The sequence below is a fragment of the Haliotis cracherodii genome, unplaced genomic scaffold (genome assembly GCF_022045235.1).
Source record: "Haliotis cracherodii isolate W230 unplaced genomic scaffold, xgHalCrac1.p SCAF_2, whole genome shotgun sequence".
Taxonomy (NCBI): Eukaryota; Metazoa; Mollusca; class Gastropoda; order Lepetellida; family Haliotidae; genus Haliotis; species Haliotis cracherodii.
Window position 1 is genome coordinate 5,415,363 of NW_027266275.1, and position 20,701 is coordinate 5,436,063.

Sequence of the window (20,701 nt, forward strand, 5' to 3'; positions counted from 1 at the left end):
CGCTCTCTTTGTGTGTCTCTCACTTGTATTTGTGCTTGTCCAAAATCCTTTATGCACACAAGTTCATACGTCATAGGCATTATGACTTCACAAATACTGCTGTTGTGCATCGCCTATGACTACGTTAAAGTTTACATTACACCTTAAGAGCAGCTGATCTGCGAAAGATCTTGTTTGCATAAAGAAGTTTTGACAAGCACAAATATATCGCGATATATATATGAGAAGTTTATATAAAATATTGATGTGACACTACAATTATTTAGCAGTCACCTATATATAGCACCAGCCTGTAATGTATCTGGTCATGGCATTACATAGCTTGGGTAGACCATTAACTGCTGAGAAGAAAGCTCTCTGAACCACGCCTGTACATAGCCCAAGACACAGGGATTGTGTGTCATTGTTATTCCACCACGAGCCGTGGTGATCGATCACACTGTGTAATAATTCCCAGCTGTATTCATCTATATAGGCCACTTTCTTATTAAAACGTATATATATATCAGGGTACATGAATCTCTACGACCGATTGTCAATGATAGATAACGAGATATTATTCGAATCAAAACGTCAACGCCAGAGAGCGTAAAGGACAACATAGGGATGACAACTGTATGCATGGATCACTGAAAAGAGTAAGCAATATCACAGACAAGTGACACGAAAAGTACCTTGTCATTACTTTATGACGAGCGTCGTGGAGTTGTGGAGGTCATGGTATGATTTTACTAATATATCCCCTCTTCACAACAACAGACATCTGATGAACATTCGAAGGATAGTTCATTCCACAAAACACAAAATATAGAGTTCTACGAAGCCTGTTTCTTTTCCCGTCTTTACATTCTACTGATGGTCTTATGAATTATTCAATATCTACCATACAATCATGTTATGTCGCGACTTCTATAATCATTGCCCCAAGTAAATCAACTTGAATACTTTTATTGAGCAATATTCTTTACGCTTAAACAGCATGTTCTGCCTAAAGATCTGGTCCTCGAGGATACTTTCGCCTGTTTACTGCGCAAATCAAATATTCCTGCCCACGTATTAACAATCTTCCCAAGTCACTTTATACAGCAAAGCGTCTCCTTGACTGGACAGTTCATGTTATAACCGTGTTTCAGCTCTGGCCACGTAACAACCACCTCATCACAAGTCTAACAATTTAATACCAAGCCCCGGGCTGCTTATTCGAGAGAAAAGAAAGGACTTGTTCGCACATATACCTGCCAATTGAGCACGATCGTGGTAATAAGGTCTTTGAAGCTCCAAGCTTTCTTATCATGATCGATGTCTTTACCATATAATGGTATGGAGCGCATACTCGCTTCCTCACATTGGTAACTGGTAGTATAGTATTCCTAAGCAGAGGATGGTATTGTGTCCAAGACGTTTCAAACGTATTTCGTGTGGTATCATTTTCTTGTTCATGGCGTCTTGCCGAGAGGCTGCCCCGTGAGGTTTCGTTTGGTTCATCCAGATACAATTTGCTAAGAGGCCTCTGCATGGTGTTACAATACGTTGTTCCTATGTACCATACGCCCGTATAATCTACAGAAACCCTTTGGCGCGAGCCCAGGTTGGGATGACACCTATTGATTTTATTTTTGACTGGGGTTGATGGAGATGGAGAGTTAGAATGCGTTGTATGTTACAGCTGTGATTGGCACATGGTAAAAGGGGTGTGGTTTCGCCTCAGGAAGTTAACAAAGCACGTGACAGACGATGTTATGGAGTATATAAAATGAAGTTATCGTGAAAACGAGCGTTTTATGAGTTTCAGGAATGATCGATAGGCATCGTGTGTAAACAAGAGCGATCGTTTCTATTTAGAGTCACCTGTTGATGGATAGTACCGGAGATGCTTTATGTTCAATAGATTTCATATGCTTCACATAACTGTAAGTATAAACTGTTGTAGTGTTTGTATGCAACTATTGAATTATAATTATGAAACAAATTCATTTTAAGCAAACACTGAAATAAATGAAGAATCCTAAAAAGTAATTATATTTAGTAGACATTTTCTATTTAACTATGACCAATTTCTCCTTACTCAATACACACTTGCTGTGTGAAATATTGGGTGACATTTAATACTGTGAACTTAACCTTGGTTCTACATAACACAATTAACACATCATACAAAAATAGTAACAAATCTATGTAAATATGATACGTGTATGTAATCCAAAGAAATGATGGCTAGATTCCTAGCACATATTTCGCAGCTTTTGGGTCACAGAAAATCTTCATCCAATTTGGCTTTCCATCACCAATCAAAAATTGAAGAAAGACTTATAAGTGATGTCAACCCGATCACTTGATAAACGTCCAGAGCGGAGCCAATGAGCCATCAGCGGTGACCCATTATCAAGACAAATCAAAGATAAATCGATTCTTTATTTCTGGCCCTCAATTTCAGATATTACCAAAGCTTTTTCATTCGCTCTACGCAGAAGCCTTTGTGCCCATCAGGAAAATTATGTCTTGTCAGTATGAAGCAATCTTTCTATGCAGGCACAAAGAAGTTATTATCTAGCCAACCCCTTTGATGCAACCCTTGTCTAGACCCTGAAATCTAACGGTGACGTATCTATTCCTCACAGATTGTGGTACCTGACTAAACAGTGACAAGGCAGGAGATTGGTCCTTTGACGATTGGACCGAGGCGTATAGTCTGTTTCGAAAAGAGGAGCATTGCCGTGGGAATTCAACAAGTGTCGGCTTCCATCTGTGTCTCTATCTCATAGGATGGGCCTATGTCTCAGGGATAGTCGACTGTGTATATATGGTCACGGCGAAATCGCTATGTAACGAAGGATACCGAACATTCAGATTACTCTTAAAGATGTGATAACGGAGTTCGTGGTTTCAGAAAACTTGAAATCTGCGGACAAATGTAACTTAATGAACAACGACAAAATGTGTGTATAACATTATTCGCAGTGTTTTCAAAAATGTTATAATGAGTTAATATAGCGAAGTACTATTTCCGTCCAATGTAGATTAAGTAAGGCAATTACTCTACCCTTTTTAGGTATGACATTTCACCTATCAGATTTCAACAGTGATTAATCAAATACGAGGAGACCAATCTCCATTGAACAACGGAAATCTCGTTTGAGTCGAAATAGCATTACAATGATCGTGCTACTCAAAACCAAGTATTACGCTAAGGAAGCTAAGTGTTTCTTGGACATCGCCATGTAATGAATGCTCTGACGTGACCAACTGGGAGCGACAATCCTGGCACAATGAAGGTTGCATGTAGCATGTACGTGTTGACATGCCTGTCATTTGCCTTTGGGTCTCTTGCTGGAATAACCTTATCTTTGGCCGTTGCGACTGATGCATGGCTGTTCACGAAGGATCGGATGTCACTCCGGATAATGAAACCGGATAACACTACTGAAGACATTCATGTACCAATGGAATTACGGTCGGGCTTATGGAGGGTTTGCACAATCAATTTAGCAAATGGTAAGTATGTATTGCTTATACGATAATTTCATACTGGCTTACGACAGTTTGCAGTTTGATAGATTATTTACTTAGGCTCAGTCAAATGTAGCTCAGTAGCCACCTGACCCAATGTAAGGTTAAAGGGTGTAAACCTTTCAACTTCAGTTGTGATGTGTTTACGTTTGCCCTTTATTGTTAGCTTAAAAAGGAGGTGGGGCAGTACATGACTTAAACGTTTGCTCGTCACGACCCGAGTTCATTTCACCTCATGGGTATATTTCTGGTGTCCTCCGTCGTGATTTTGATGGAACATTGCTAAAAGCAGCGTAAAACAATACTCGATTATTTGGTTCAATTTTGGAAATGTCTGCTAGGGATCGGCGCGTCAATTTAAACCTCCCCTTTAGAAACTTTCATTTCGTGGATGGTGCAATCAGTGTTTCTGTCATCTGTCTTGTGTTGTAGACAAGTTGTGTTTCAGCCAGTAAAAAAAGCTCAAAACGCTTGACCTGACTCGTTTGATGACATTTGCGGAATACAAAGTTCTTATCACTCGTGACATGTTCTCTAAGAAATAGAAAAACCAACCTCCCTCGCCCATCACGCTCAATAATAATGTGTACGAGATATATGTAATTCATGTTAAGCTGCTGAAATAGTGAATGATTCAAAGCACATGTCAAAAGCCTTGTCACTCTTTCTTTGTTTTGGTTTCACGCGACGTTTGACAATAATTAAATCATTTACTCATGGAAACATTAATGATAACTTTATTAGATATAGATCGCAAGGGATACATTATGGTTAATTACGTATTGAATTAATATTGTGAATTGCCACTTATGATGATTATATGATGTTATCCTCCAAATTGTTTAAGTGTGATCACCATGAATTGTTTGATAGGCATAACTTAGAAGTTGACAATGGCAAAGTAACAACTTCTTTAATACTGTAAAGGCGACGTTTCGGTATAAATGTAGATCCATATACCCGTTGTCAATCAAGACGACGGTATAAGGATCTATACCGAAACGTCGCCTTTACAGTTTTGAAGAAGCAGTTTTCCATAAATTGTGTCTACTTTATGTTCATCTTGTTAACACATGTGACTTGTTCAACATATCGCACCAAGATGGTAACTCACGAAGTCATCCGTTGTCTAATTGTAGTTTACTAGTTTACTGATGAAGTAATAGAATCTGTTCGAGACTGCTTATTCTCTGACGTTGAAGTTTCATATTTACTGGTATTAACATCAATCAAACATGATAGAAGCGATGACATTGTGTGTCTGTTCTTATTACAACATAGCGTCTCTATGGCTGGGTAATTAATACACGTGCACTCGAGTAGTTTCATAAACCATGTATATTACCCGTGACATCATTTATCAGCACATGGAGGAGACATCGTGCCCTCATTGAGGTAACATAACAGCAACGTAATCGGTATTTCTCTCTTTGGGTGTATTTATATCGTTCAATTACTCAGTCTAATTGAAAGTTCTGCCATGTTCGATTACTGGTTGCCATGCACTCCTCCTGTTTAAGAAAACGGGTATGAAGTAAAAGGGTTGAAAGACACATGCTTTTGTATTTATGAGGGGGGCACGGGTGGCCCACTCGTCTAAGGCGCCGCGATTCGCTGTGCAGAGTTGCGTCCCTTGGGCACGCCAGAAACCTATGATTGTGGGTTTGAATCCCGGTTATGTTTCTAGGTTTGTCAGCACCATACCCGTGCTCGTGGGTTTCACCGAAGTGGTAAACGTCCGAGACCCGCATCACTTCGGGCTTTCCTCCCACATTAAGCTGACACGCCGTGATATAACTGGAATACAGTTGAAAGCGGCGTTAAACCCAACTCACTCACTTGTATTTATGAGACCCTTTGTGTAAGGGAAGGTTCAAACACGTTGTTTTATAGTGAAGAAGCCCGTTCAGGTCTTATACTGATCCCATGGGGATGACACAACAATTGTGTATCATGAACAGGTGACTTGGAAATAATCTGGGAAATGACTCAAGGTTACATAAGTTATTGAAAGTGTATCCGCCTCTGATAACGCCCCTATTTATAATTATTCAGTTTGCAGATTTCGATTCCAAGCAGGGACACAGGTGGCCTAGTTGTATGTGGCGGTGCACAGTTGATTCCCTTTAGTGTGTCTGATACCTATGGTCGTGGGTTCGAATCCCATATTCTCCCTGATTATGCTCTTGGTTTGTCAGCACCATACATATATCCATGTTCATGATCTGCATTTGGGATTTCTCCCACTTCAAGTTAAAACGCCGTGATATGACTGAAATGTTGTTCAAAGCGGCGTTAAACCAAACTCGTTCACTCACTCCTATCCACAGCACGGGGTGATCTGTCGAAATATAAAAAAGAAGAAGCAATTTTGGTCGGGAAACCAGGAACATATAAATTGAAAGGAAAAAAGTGTCTAGTTGAAATGAGATATGTTAAAAAACGCTGCCGGAAGAAAATATACTGTCAAAGGTGCTTCTCTTTACATGCACGATAAGCCTGTGTGAAATTCATGGATATAACTGGCCTCCAGTAACCTATGCCGGTCGTAAGAGACGACTAAACTGGATCGCGCTGTCTGGCTCAGGGAGTTGGTGAATTGCGTATCACCGACGGCATGGTACGTGTTCATAATATCAATCACTGTTTTTTTGGCATATTTACAGACCCCTGATTCATCTCTGACTGTTGAGTCAATAAACAAGTAAACATAGTGGGATGCATGTCACACAAGTCTAACCTGTGCCTCTCTGCAGTTAGACCAGAACATCAGCCACCTACAGGAACAAAATCGAAATAATATGGATCTTTCTACAAAGTGTATTTCATTGGTTATGATATAAACTGCAAAATAGTATTGATTCCAATGATACCCAAAGTGTAACATGCGACATATCTCCTGTTATACAGCTAAAAGATAATACACGAGTGACATTAAGTGAAACATGATAGAGTGAAAATATACGGTACTGTATACCAAAATATGGATCTTATTAAAGGTTAACATGACATGTACTATATCACGAAGTACGAAATTATATGATTTAAATGAAATGTAACCTATAAAATGCATTAATTAACTACCGTGCTAGAGAAACGACATACGCCCATTTTTGGTAAAGGTTAAAAATAAAAATATAAATAAATGGTTAGTCATTGATTATGTATTTGATACAAATATCATTGTGTTTTGGACTTTAAGTCTGCATTGTTTCGGCGAATGTGTTCAGCCTAGTAACGTTTCGAAGTGTTTGTAACGCATTGTTTTGAAGTGTCCAATTCACTTTCTTTTGCGGTCAGTTTACATGTCAAAATATGACTGAATACATTTAAGCGCCATGGCAAAGTTAAAACAGTAGTGGTTTAACACAAACTAACCGGATCCACCGCGTTAAGGTTATGTTTTATCCGGTTGACTTCACAATTCTGAATACTACACCTGAATAAACTGATTTTGTTCAAACGAAAATGGTCACACGAATCTTGAATTAAGTCCGAGCCAAATTGAAGACGTGTGTCGAAGTCCCCTAACCACGAAATAAAAGCGAAATGAGCACGATAAAAATGACACCACTCCCTATTTATGAGATCCGTACAGCGGAGAGATTGATTGTTGGAACATATTTCAGTGACGAAAATAAAAAAAGTTCTTTATAAAAGAATGAAACTGTGTTATTAAAGCAGCATTTTTAAAGAATTACAGTTATCCTTAAAATGAAAGCTCGTGTTACACGTTTCTGAAAGTGGAATTGGAACAGATGAACATAACACCACTGTAGTCTGCACATTTTGCCAGTAATCATCCTGTTGGGCTACTTGCTTGAAATAGAATGTTGATATCTGGTACGTTCTTACACGTATCTAATAGGAAATAGTTATGATAAGACTCAATACAGCGCAGTGCAGTAGAGGTTAATATACACTCAGTGTAATGTGAAGTAGATGGTAACATATACTCAGGGCTATGTGCAGTAGTGGTTAATATACACTCAGTGTAATGTGCAGTAGATGGTACCATATACTCAGGGCTATGTGCAGTAGTGGTTAATATACACTCAGTGTAATGTGCAGTAGATGGTACCATATACTCAGGGCTATGTGCAGGAGAGGTTAATATACACTCAGTGTAATGTGCAGTAGATGGTACCATATACTCAGGCCTATGTGCAGTAGTGGTTAATATACACTCAGTGTTGTATGCAGTAGAGGTTAATATATACACAGTGCTATATGCAGTAGATGGTAACATATACTCAGGGCTATGTGCAGTAGTGGTTAATATATTCTCAGTGTTGTATCCAGTAGAGGTTAACATACACTCAGTGTTATATGCAGTAGAGGTTAATATATACACTGTATTATATGCAGTAGAGGTATATATACAGCGTGTTATATACAGTAGAGGTTAATATTTACACAGTGTTATATGAAGTAGATGGTAACATATACTCAGGGCTATGTGCAGGAGAGGTTAATATACACTGAGTGTTGAATGCAGTAGAGGTTGATATATACTCAGTGTTGTATGAAGTAGAATTTTATATACACTCAGTGATATGTGCAGGAGAGGTTAATATACACTCAGTGTTGTATGGAGTAGAAGTTAATATTAAGTGTTATATGAAGTAGATGGTAACATATACTCAGGGCTATGTGCAGGAGAGGTTAATATACACTGAGTGTTGAATGCAGTAGAGGTTGATATATACTCCGTGTTATATACAGTAGAGGTTAACATACACTCAGTGTTGTATGCAGTAGAGGTTAACATACACTCAGTTTTGTATGCAGTAGAGGTTAATATATACTCAGTGTTATATGCAGGAGAGGTTAACATACACTCAGTGTTGTATCCAGTAGAGGTTAACATACACTCAGTGTTATATGCAGTAGAGGTTAATATATACACAGTGTTATATGCAGTGGAGGTTAATATATTCTCAGTGTTATATGCAGTAGAGGTTAATATACACTCCGTGTTATATGCAGTAGAGGTTAATATATACACAGTGCTATATGCAGTAGAGGTTAATATATACACAGTGTTATATGCAGTAGTGGTTAATATACACTCAGTGTAATGTGCAGTAGATGGTACCATATACTCAGGGCTATGTGCAGTAGTGGTTAATATACACTCAGCGTAATGTGCAGTAGATGGTACCATATACTCAGGCCTATGTGCAGTAGTGGTTAATATACACTCAGTGTTGTATGCAGTAGAGGTTAATATATACACAGTGCTATATCCAGTAGATGGTAACATATACTCAGGGCTATGTGCAGTAGTGGTTAATATATTCTCAGTGTTGTATCCAGTAGAGGTTAACATACACTCAGTGTTATATGCAGTAGAGGTTAATATATACACTGTATTATATGCAGTAGAGGTATATATACAGCGTGTTATATACAGTAGAGGTATATATACACTCAGTGTTATATGAAGTAGATGGTACCATATACTCAGGGCTATGTGCAGTAGTGGTTAATATACACTCAGTGTTGAATGCAGTAGAGGTTGATATATACTCAGTGTTGTATGAAGTAGAATTTTATATACACTCAGTGATATGTGCAGGAGAGGTTAATATACACTCAGTGTTGTATGGAGTAGAAGTTAATATACACTCCGTGTTATATACAGTAGAGGTTAACATACACTCAGTGTTGTATGCAGTAGAGGTTAACATACACTCAGTTTTGTATGCAGTAGAGGTTAATATATACTCAGTGTTATATGCAGGAGAGGTTAACATACACTCAGTGTTGTATCCAGTAGAGGTTAACATACACTCAGTGTTATATGCAGTAGAGGTTAATATATACACAGTGTTATATGCAGTGGAGGTTAATATATTCTCAGTGTTATATGCAGTAGAGGTTAAAATACACTCAGTGTTATATGCAGTAGAGGTTAATATATACACAGTGCTATATGCAGTAGAGGTTAATATATACACAGTGTTATATGCAGTAGAGGTATATATACACTCAGTGTAATGTGCAGTAGATGGTACCATATACTCAGGGCTATGTGCAGTAGTGGTTAATATACACTCAGTGTAATGTGCAGTAGATGGTACCATATACTCAGGGCTATGTGCAGTAGTGGTTAATATATTCTCAGTGTTGTATCCAGTAGGGGTTAACATACACTCAGTGTTATATGCAGTAGAGGTTAATATACACTCAGTGATATGTGCAGGAGAGGTCAATACACTAGTGTTATATGCACAACCCTGCATACATGCTATTAGTCACGTTGACCCAGGGGCAGCTTAACGTACTTATCTACCTACAAACTGTGAATAATAACGCAATTTACAGTTGATAACTGACATACTCTACCACATGCAATCTCATGTACTACTTACTGTCAATCCATCCCCGAGGGAATAGAGGTCAAATTGGACCCCGTCCCACCATGACTTAATCAACCCGCAGACGCCCTTTACCGTCTTTACTGCAACCTCCACGTGTCCGTGATTGTTGGAAATACATGACTCCAAAATTCAGCAGTTAAGGCTAAGCAATATATAAAACAGGGAAAAAGGTGCAACATGACATTTAGCCAAGTAAGAGGAGATAATGTGTTTCCACTTAAGGAGCCATGTGTGGCTCTGCTTATGTAATAAGTCGAAGTTTGGTGTCTAGCCATGTACATAGATCTCCATTACTCTGTTTCCAATGGGATCGACGTCAATAAAGCAACAGACAATATATGATGTGCCATAACGTAGGAAACGATCAAGCAGCCGACTACAGAAATGCATTGCCAAATCGAGCGAATACTGTTTGAGATCTATTTATATCAATACATAAAGATTCAGAGTAATAAACTTATCCACAAGAATGTGTCCAAGAGTGTAGACTTTGCCCTCGCATGGTAGCTCAGTGTGGTGACGGCAGACAGAACTCAGGGTTGAAGGGTAGAAGACAGCAGACGTGTTTGATTGTTGCAGGTTGAAATAGATCGAAATGGTACAAGTACTGGTAATCACGTGGCAGAACGCAGAGTCCGAGTGGTCAATATGTTCCCGGGTGCGGAGACCCGCTCTGTCACTCGCACATAGGCAGGAGGTCGGACGGTGATTCTGCTCGTGGGTGTTGTCGTTACTGAGACGACGGCCATACCTGACGCCACGACTACCCGTACCTGACGCCACGACTAGCCGTACCTGACGCCACGACTAGCCGTACAATCCGTCCGCTTCTTATGAACAGTTTGAGGTTCACTCGAGCATGCTCTTTCTACAATGATTTCAAAGATTGTCATGCGACTCATGCTCAAAAGTTGTTTGGTCATGATTACAACATGTAGTGCCTTAATAAAGCTTACAATAAGTTTTATGGTGGACGGGTAGAGGACATTTCCAATTGGACTCATCTGTAACCAAAATGATGCAAATCCTTTTTTTTTGTTCCATATGTTTTTTTAAAGGTGTACGACTGACTTGACGATGCGTGTGTCTGTATCGCGATTGTGTCGGGTGGCACCTCTTCGCGGTATCACATCTGGTGTCTTCACTATTTGATACTGGTTCATAAACCAATGCCCATGATATAGTCGGAATCGTACAATGGCTGAAATGACGAAGAATCGAGGGAGGAAGGAGTGGGGGTTGGGGAGATAGGGTTGGATGGTTGGGGGTGGTGGTTGAGGGAAAGAGGGAGGAAGGGAATGCTACATGCTTTCACACAGGTACATAGGGACATGTACTAATACATAGGTTCATAGGTACAAGTTCCATGCTTTCACACAGGTACATAGGGACATGTAATAATACATAGGTTCATAGGTACAAGTTCCATGCTTTCACACAGGTACATAGGGACATGTAATAATACATAGGTTCATAGGTACAAGTTCTATGCTTTCACACAGGTACATAGGGACATGTAATAATACATAGGTTCATAGGTACAAGTTCCATGCTTTCACACAGGTACATAGGGACATGTAATAATACATAGGTTCATAGGTACAAGTTCTATGCTTTCACACAGGTACATAGGGACATAGGTTCATAGGTACAAGTTCCATGCTTTCACACAGGTACATAGGGACATGTAATAATACATAGGTTCATAGGTACAAGTTCCATGCTTTCACACAGGTACATAGGGACATGTAATAATACATAGGTTCATAGGTACAAGTTCCATGCTTTCACACAGGTACATAGGGACATGTTCTAATACATAGGTTCATAGGTCCAAGTTCCATGCTTTCACACAGGTACATAGGGACATGTAATAATACATAGGTTCATAGGTACAAGTTCCATGCTTTCACACAGGTACATAGGGACATAGGTTCATAGGTACAAGTTCCATGCTTTCACACAGGTACATAGGGACATGTAATATACGTCAACACTGGCTTTGATTGTGTGCACTGCTTTGAACAATCTACAATTTGAGGAGAAGAATACATTGGTTTATTTACAGTATTAAGGCCGGAGTCCTAAGTACATATACATATAAAAGGTAGATTCACATTGTGAGAAGAGACAAATGTTATATAATAAAATTGGTCAGAATAAAAACTTTTCTTCATAAATGTTACAAGCTTCTTTAACCATGTGATATTTATTGTGTTCATAAAATTGGCGTAAATACGTTCATTTTCATATTTAGTTTGTAAAAAACATAAATGATCACTTAGTAAATCATAAAAGATAGGACAGCTAAACAGAAAATGTAGTACATAATCTATTTCACCAGTATTACAATGTTTACAAATTCTTAAGGAATAATCTAATCCATCTCGTCTTCCTGTATTACATCTTAATAGTAACTCACTTAACCGTAATAAGCATAAATATCGTCTTTTGTCTCTACTCCTAAACGCAGTGATATAATATTCAGTACGGAAAGTAGTTTTAAACTTTTAAACATGTGATATTTATTGTGTTCATAAAATTGGCGTAAATACGTTCATTTTCATATTTAGTTTGTAAAAAACATAAATGATCACTTAGTAAATCATAAAAGATAGGACAGCTAAACAGAAAATGTAGTACATAATCTATTTCACCAGTATTACAATGTTTACAAATTCTTAAGGAATAATCTAATCCATCTCGTCTTCCTGTATTACATCTTAATAGTAACTCACTTAACCGTAATAAGCATAAATATCGTCTTTTGTCTCTACTCCTAAACGCAGTGATATAATATTCAGTACGGAAAGTAGTTTTAAACTTGGAATAATATCGCAATTTCCCAGAATCAAACATTGAAGCTTGAAGCTTGAAGTGGAGAAGAATAGATGACGATGAAGACACGTAGATACAGATACATGTAACATACTGTCCGTCTTTGAATAGGGATATGAGATGGTTCACACTGATCGCAGATGTCGGATATTGAGGGAGACTTATTGGGTGCGCATCCTATATGTGCACATTTGAAAGATTGAAAGGTGACCAGGAAAAGAATGTAGTCCTATAACTAACTTGTCAGTGCACATCACGGCAAATAAACCGCCTACGCGATGAAGTGGATAGAGCGTCTGATCAGACAACAAAATGTCGATCAACTTTCCCAAAAAGGTTCGATCCCCTGTCCGCGTCATACCAACAGACATTAAAAGATGGTATTTGTTGTTACCTGACGCTCAACCTCAAGGGAATAATACAAAGACTGAACGGCTCGGAGTCAGCACAATGTGTATGAGTGGGGATTCCATGTTAACACACTGCATGGTATCTCAGTGGGCGTGAACAGTGACTGTAAGTCCGGACTAGTGCAAGAAACCACGAACACTTACTAGTACTTACAAGTGCATCCATTTCTCTACGTGAGGGACATAATCTTAAAACCCCCGTTAACTTCCATATTACCGCATCAACTCACTGTGAATAGCTGCCAAATCGTAGATGCATTTATTTGAATGTAGGTTTCTGACAAGAATAACATGAGTGAAATAGGGCTAATTGCTCAGCTAACTATTTCATTCATAAAGTCATTAGTTAACATTATGACAGTATTTTATGAATTATTACCTGGGCCGTGTGAGTAATTATGGCCACATGTCTCTTAACCAGATGGCAACGTCATTGTCCATTGTCCAACGTCCATTTCTACATACATGTTTACATCTATATCCTCTGTCCTTTGTAGTCCATCACTATATATATATATATATATGTGTAATCTATATCCTCTGTCCTTTGTTGTCCATCACTATATATACGCTTACATCTATATCATCTGTCCTTTGTTGTCCAACACTATATATATATATATATGTAATCTTTATCTTCTGTCCTTTGTTGTCCATTACAATATATATGTGTAATCTATATCCTCTGTCCTTTGTAGTCCATCACTATATATATATATGTGTAATCTATATCCTCTGTCCTTTGTTGTCCATCACTATATATACGCTTACATCTATATCCTCTGTCCTTTGTTGTCCATCACTATATATACGCTTACATCTATATCCTCTGTCCTTTGTTGTCCATCACTATATATACGCTTACATCTATATCATCTGTCCTTTGTTGTCCATCACTATATATATATATATATATATATATATATATATATATGTAATCTTTATCTTCTGTCCTTTGTTGTCCATTACAATATATATGTGTAATCTATATCCTCTGTCCTTTGTAGTCCATCACTATATATATATATGTGTAATCTATATCCTCTGTCCTTTGTTGTCCATCACTATATATTATATATGTTTACATCTATATCCTCTGTCCTTTGTAGTCCATCACTATATATATATATATATGTGTGTAATCTATATCCTCTGTCCTTTGTTGTCCATCACTATATATACGCTTACATCTATATCATCTGTCCTTTGTTGTCCAACACTATATATATATATATATATATGTAATCTTTATCTTCTGTCCTTTGTTGTCCATTACAATATATATGTGTAATCTATATCCTCTGTCCTTTGTAGTCCATCACTATATATATATATGTGTAATCTATATCCTCTGTCCTTTGTTGTCCATCACTATATATACGCTTACATCTATATCCTCTGTCCTTTGTTGTCCATCACTATATATACGCTTACATCTATATCCTCTGTCCTTTGTTGTCCATCACTATATATACGCTTACATCTATATCATCTGTCCTTTGTTGTCCATCACTATATATATATATATATATATATATATATATATATGTAATCTTTATCTTCTGTCCTTTGTTGTCCATTACAATATATATGTGTAATCTATATCCTCTGTCCTTTGTAGTCCATCACTATATATATATATGTGTAATCTATATCCTCTGTCCTTTGTTGTCCATCACTATATATTATATATGTTTACATCTATATCCTCTGTCCTTTGTAGTCCATCACTATATATATATATATATATATATATATATATATATATATATATATATATATATATATATATATATATATATATATATATATATATATATATATATATATATGTGTGTGTGTATTTTATATCCTCTGTCCTTTGTTGTTCATTACATTATATATGTTTACATCTATATCCCCTGTCCTTTGTTCTCTATCACTATATACTAGTATATGAGGGGCGGTCGGGTAGCCTAGTAGTTAAAGCGTTCGCTCGTCACGCCGAAGACCCGGGTTCGATTCCCGACATGGGTACAATGTGTGAAGGCCATTTCTGGTGTCCCCCGCCGTGATATTGCTGGAATATTGCTAAAGGCGGCGTAAAACCATATTCACTCACTCACTAGTATATGTGTAATCCTCTGTCCTTTGTTGTCCATCACTATATATGTGTTTACATCTATATCCACCGCCTCTGTGGTCTAGTGGTAGAGCATCCGCCCGGAGAGCGGAAGGTCCCGGGTTCGATCCCCGGCCGCGTCATACCAAAAGACGTTAAAAGATGGTACTTGTTGTTACCCTGTCTGGCGCTCGGCATTAAGGGGCTGAAACAAGGACTGCTCGGAGTCAGTATACTGTGTCTGAGTGGGGTATTCATGTTAAACTGCGGCATGGTATCTCAGTGTGCTAGCACTATAAACCGGCATCAACCCGAACTAGTATAAGCAGCCACACAAACACACACACGCGTGCATGCACGTCGCTATATAAGTGCAATATTCTTGGACGCGACGTTAAACCCAGTTTCACCTCACCTCACCTCATCTATATCCTCTGTCCTTTATTGTCCATCATTATATATATGTGTACATCTATACTGTCAGTCAGTACGGTATTCCGACTGCACATGTCTGTACAGCCGCAAGTAGGATACACATGCTTGCTTGACTTGTAGAAGAGTTGGAATCCCCGCTTGAATATGTCTCTTATTAATTGCATCTATTTATTTAGTTACCGACTTAAGCGCAGTTTAAACTCATCTTATTCTCCGTCGTATTATTAGTTAAATATCCCCTCGATATCCCCACCATAATATTGCTGCAATATCGCCAAAAGTGGAGTAAAACCATACTCACTCACGCGATATCCACGTTGACAGTTTATTAACTTGCTATCACAAACTTCGCCCTCATTTTCAAAAATATTTCCATTGTAATTACTCAGTTGTTTAATAGTAGAGTGGTATATATAGAGTGTCTTTTATGTGCATATGTATATTATTTTTTTGCACGCCGAGTATGACTTATATCGTCAAAAACAACCTGATCCTCTGACATAGCTACACATGACCCTGTTTACTGCTAGACAGCATTAGACAACCGCAGGCCAAATGTCAAAGCAAATTTGAAACAAGTCATTCAAACAACACTTTACTGGTCTGCTGGTTTCATTATCTGGTTCAGTCTAGCAATAAAGTATTACCCATTTCACATAGTGACAATGTCTCAGTTCCACACAATGGCACTAATTACAACGTCTAGACCTTCATTGGCAATGGACATCAGACTGTGGAACGAATTTCCCTTTCCCAGATGGGCGTGAGAAGGTACAATTGTAGATTTTACAGAGTGCTTTCGAAAAACTATGCTATTATCCATATCCATTATCTTCTTGTTCAGGGTGCACGGGTGGCCCAGTCGTCTAAGGCGCCGCGATTCGTTGTGCAGAGTTGCGTCCCTTGGGTACGCCAGAAACCTATGATTGTGGGTTCGAATCCCGGTTCACCCCGATTATGTTTCTAGGTTTGTCCGCACCATACCCGTGCTCGTGGGTTTCACCGAAGTGGTAAACGTCTGAGACCTGCATCACTTCGGGCTTTCCTCCCACATTAAGCTGACACGCCGCGATATAACTAGAATACTGTTAAAAGCGGCGTTAAACCCAACTCATTCTTCTTGTTTAGGTGATACACATAGTCCGATACAAGCGGAATGATGATGTGAGGCCGTACTGTTGATAATAATTCTGTGTCAGCTATAAAGTTTATAGTTTCACGCGATATGTTTGAGTAAGTGGAGGATACGTTAATGTGACTACAATTCGCTTCTTTTGGTTGAGAGACACTACAGAAAATGGCCATGCTTTCTGTGGGTGAAGTCATTCATTACCAATGAAGTCCCATGAGTGAGGACAATTAATTCCAAAGTTGTGTCTTTATGAGATCGATACAGAGGCAATTACTATATGTTCTTACACAAAACAAAGTATAGGCAATGAATTGAATAACTGACTAGGAATATCAAATTATTCGCCCCTTGACATAACGTTAATGTCTTTTCAATTAAAAAATATATTCTTTCAGGATAGCTCATCCATATTTCTTTCTAACTCGTTACATATGTAAATACCAACAAGTGGTCTTTGAATTTCTTTTGTATTATATCATGTTCTACAAGAATGTAATGGTTCTTTTTATATCCACGTCAAAATGGATAGATGTATCGACGCAGGAGGCAACTGAAACATTCCAGACTATTCATTTGATGAAGTTCAACCCTTTCTAAAAACGCGTATTCAAGCATAAACGTTGACTCTGCATCTTTTCAATTGCATTCGTACTTAAACGTTTCATGAAATTCAATACCGTTTTATTTTCTATACTGTGCTTATATCTCTGTTTTCTCGTTTTCAGGAACAACCCCTGACCAATGCATCAGCATTGACTACAAACAAAAGGGCTCAGGCCGAGGGGAGGGAGCCCAGACTAGCATGTCAATAGTAGGTCAGCCATTTATACAGCACAATCGGCACAGTGACCATTTCACTGGAAGAAATGTTACACCTTTACTTGTAAATACTTGTACATAATGTCTTTCAAGGGGAAAAAATGATGTAAAAATTACATTTACAAGCATAAACACACATTTACATGAATTATGCCTGATACAAGTACGTAAAATATTGTCTGAAGATACACGCATGAACATAATGTAATGACTAAAATTACAACCTTGTAAACTTTGTGATGGTGGTGTTTTCTTCAAGTGTGTGATTTACACACCGGTGGTAGGAATTAATAAGCGCTCGGCATGAATGGGTACCTTGCCATGGATTTAAAATATTGGATGATAAAACGCATAGTTTCAACCTTGGGGTGGAAGGGGGTGGGGTGAGGTGAAAATTGTAAATTTATCGTGGCGTCCAAGATTATTGCACTTACATAGCGATGTACATGCATGTGTGTATATGTGGCTGCTTGTGCTTGTCGGGACTAATGCCGATTTTATAGTGCCAGCCCACTGAGATACCATGCCGAAGTTTAACATGAATACCCCACTCAGACACAGTATACTGATTCCGAGCCGACCAGTCGTTGTTTTAGCCCCTTAATGCCTAGCGCCAGGCAGGGTAACAACAAATACAATCTTTTAACGTCTTTTGGTCTTTTGGCGGCCTGGGGCGAAATGAACGTCTGTACATATTCATATGTCTATTCAAAGGGTCTTCCAACTTTTCCTTTGTTTCAGACATACATTTTAAGCCTGTCAACCCGTCAACGGAACACTGCCGTGTAGATTAAGGAGTTTCCACTGTACAGAAACAAATAGTATTTTTTCAAAGGTCTATCTCACTCATACACAGGCTTAAAAATCATGACTGTCTCCCGGACACGTCATCATTCAGTGAGGTTTTTGCAATGCTATGTGTGTCTTCAGTAAGCATTCCTTCATACTGATAATAAAATGAAGTTCTTGAGATAAACTATAATATCGAGTAAATATACCACGGTAAAAATAACACCGACAGAATATTCCAGTGGAATTTTCATGTCATATCAACAAAACCTATTTCTGTCAGTTTTATTGCTCCATTCTGGCTGATATTGATGATATTGAATTAACTTAAGCCATAACATTACGCTATCTCAGCCTTGTTCATTTGATCTCTCCAAATGGTTTACATAAAAATGTAGTGCTGTAGTGAGCTATGTACAGCTTCCCGAGTTCCAGGGTGATATGTCCTTTTATATCGGATGAAAAACGAATCGGCCTCAGCAAAATCTCTCTATTGTTTTTGTACAGTGTCATGTAAGGACTAGCGGCTTCATCTTTAATCTTGGTTTATGGTGAACACAGGCATGTAAGAACACACATAAAGGAAACAATTTGCAAGCAGAAAACGAAGCAGAATCAATCGAAGTCGAACTATCATATGACTCTATTATTACATTATGTGAGGACAGATGCTATATTTAGGTCGGCTTGGTCTGTTAGGGATTTCCTCGACTCGATGCGCCAATAATTAGTGTCTGGAAGAGATAACATACTTCATGTTTTACAGACAAAGGTCCATTGGTATTCAGAACCATGGTTACCCTTGACAGGTGATAATACATGTATGTACGTACGGGCGATTCGAGGAGCCTTGTGGCGAAAGCTTTAGGTCGGTATGCTGCATCGTTCACACTTGTTTTTCGAACTATATGGCGCCACTAATTTTTTATTCTTGAAAGCTTTTCTTGGTCTTAAAAAAAGGAAATATCTTCGAGGTAATTTCCCGACTGTGTTTTCGTATCCTTATTGTCATATATTAGGAATGCAAAAAATATCTAATACGAGCCTTTGCAACAAGAAAACCTACGATGGTTATCATATTAAGTCATTGTTACAGTAATGGAAGCTGAGTCATGTTTTCATTTTTTTCATTCACTGAAGTAACGTTAGAAATCGCATAGGAATACAATGCCTGAATGAACCGCCCAGTATATAACATAATGCCAAATGAATTGCTGCCATGTTTGTTTCCATAAGCTCAAACGCAGTGTAAAACATAGTATCTAAGTAAACCGCCCAATATTTAATATGTTGCCAAATGCGTTGCAGTCATGTTTGCACTTACACATCGGAAAATCTCTATCTAAACGTTTTTGGACCAATTGGGGATATTTCTCCGAGCAAAAATAGGCAACAAATCGATATTTGTTAATAGCTTATTAATAGTAGTTCCTGATTGGTGACCCTTTTTCGCATATGTACCGGAACGTAACACAAAGCTTTTGGGTTGTTTTATCGCATCGGTAATAGTAAGATCCATGCTAACTTTTGTACACACGCGATTGCATACATTTTCATGAACTTTTAAGTGAACAATCAACTACTATCAGCCGTTGTGTTTACGTTTTGATAGCTTAATGTTCCGGCTTAAGTTAATTCAATATCAGACAGAATAGAGCAATGAAACTGACAGAAATAGGTTTTGTTGATATTAAATGTAAATTCAACATGAATATTCTGTCGATGTTATTTTTACCGTGGTATATTTATTCAATATTACATTTTATCTCAAGAACTTCATTTCATTATCAGTATGAAGGAATGCTTACTGAAGACACTCGTAGCATTCCAAAAACCTAACTGTATGACACCGTGTCCTGGAGCCAGTCATGATTTTTAAGCATGAATATGAGACCGACTCTCATGTGACAGTTGGTGTCATGGTATTTGCATTCGTTATCATCTGGAAACCTGACCACCATATTTACTCCTGATCATTGTCGACGACCAGTTTGGCTCCAAATCGAGTACCAGCGTGTTCATATCTCAACGTTTGTCAGTGATGTATATACACAAAGTTCAACACGAAACTCATTGACTTTGACTGAAATGTGTAACAGAAAATCAGTGTTAAAGGTTTCAGGTATGGGGAAAATCATTTTACTGCGGTAACGTTATGTAGAGGAACACATGATCAAAGTTGCATTTATAAAGTATACAATGCAAAAAGGTAGGGGATAGTAGGCATATCTTCGGATCTGTATGGTATTGACAAATGGAAATGATATGATCATATCTGCGTGGG

At 38.1% G+C, this 20,701-nt stretch overlaps 1 protein-coding gene across 1 annotated transcript in view; it reads left to right on the forward strand.

Moving 5' to 3' along the window:
• The first annotated feature begins 1,822 nt into the window (after positions 1-1,822).
• The window catches only part of LOC139468669 (voltage-dependent calcium channel gamma-7 subunit-like), a 42,360-nt gene continuing 23,481 nt past the window's right edge, over positions 1,823-20,701 (forward strand). Inside the window, exons 1-3 of the mRNA XM_071250795.1 lie at positions 1,823-1,910; positions 2,619-3,492; positions 17,535-17,624. Of these exons, the coding sequence (XP_071106896.1) occupies positions 3,267-3,492; positions 17,535-17,624 (316 nt within the window). The 5' untranslated portion in view covers positions 1,823-1,910; positions 2,619-3,266. The remainder of the gene's footprint in view (positions 1,911-2,618; positions 3,493-17,534; positions 17,625-20,701) is intronic.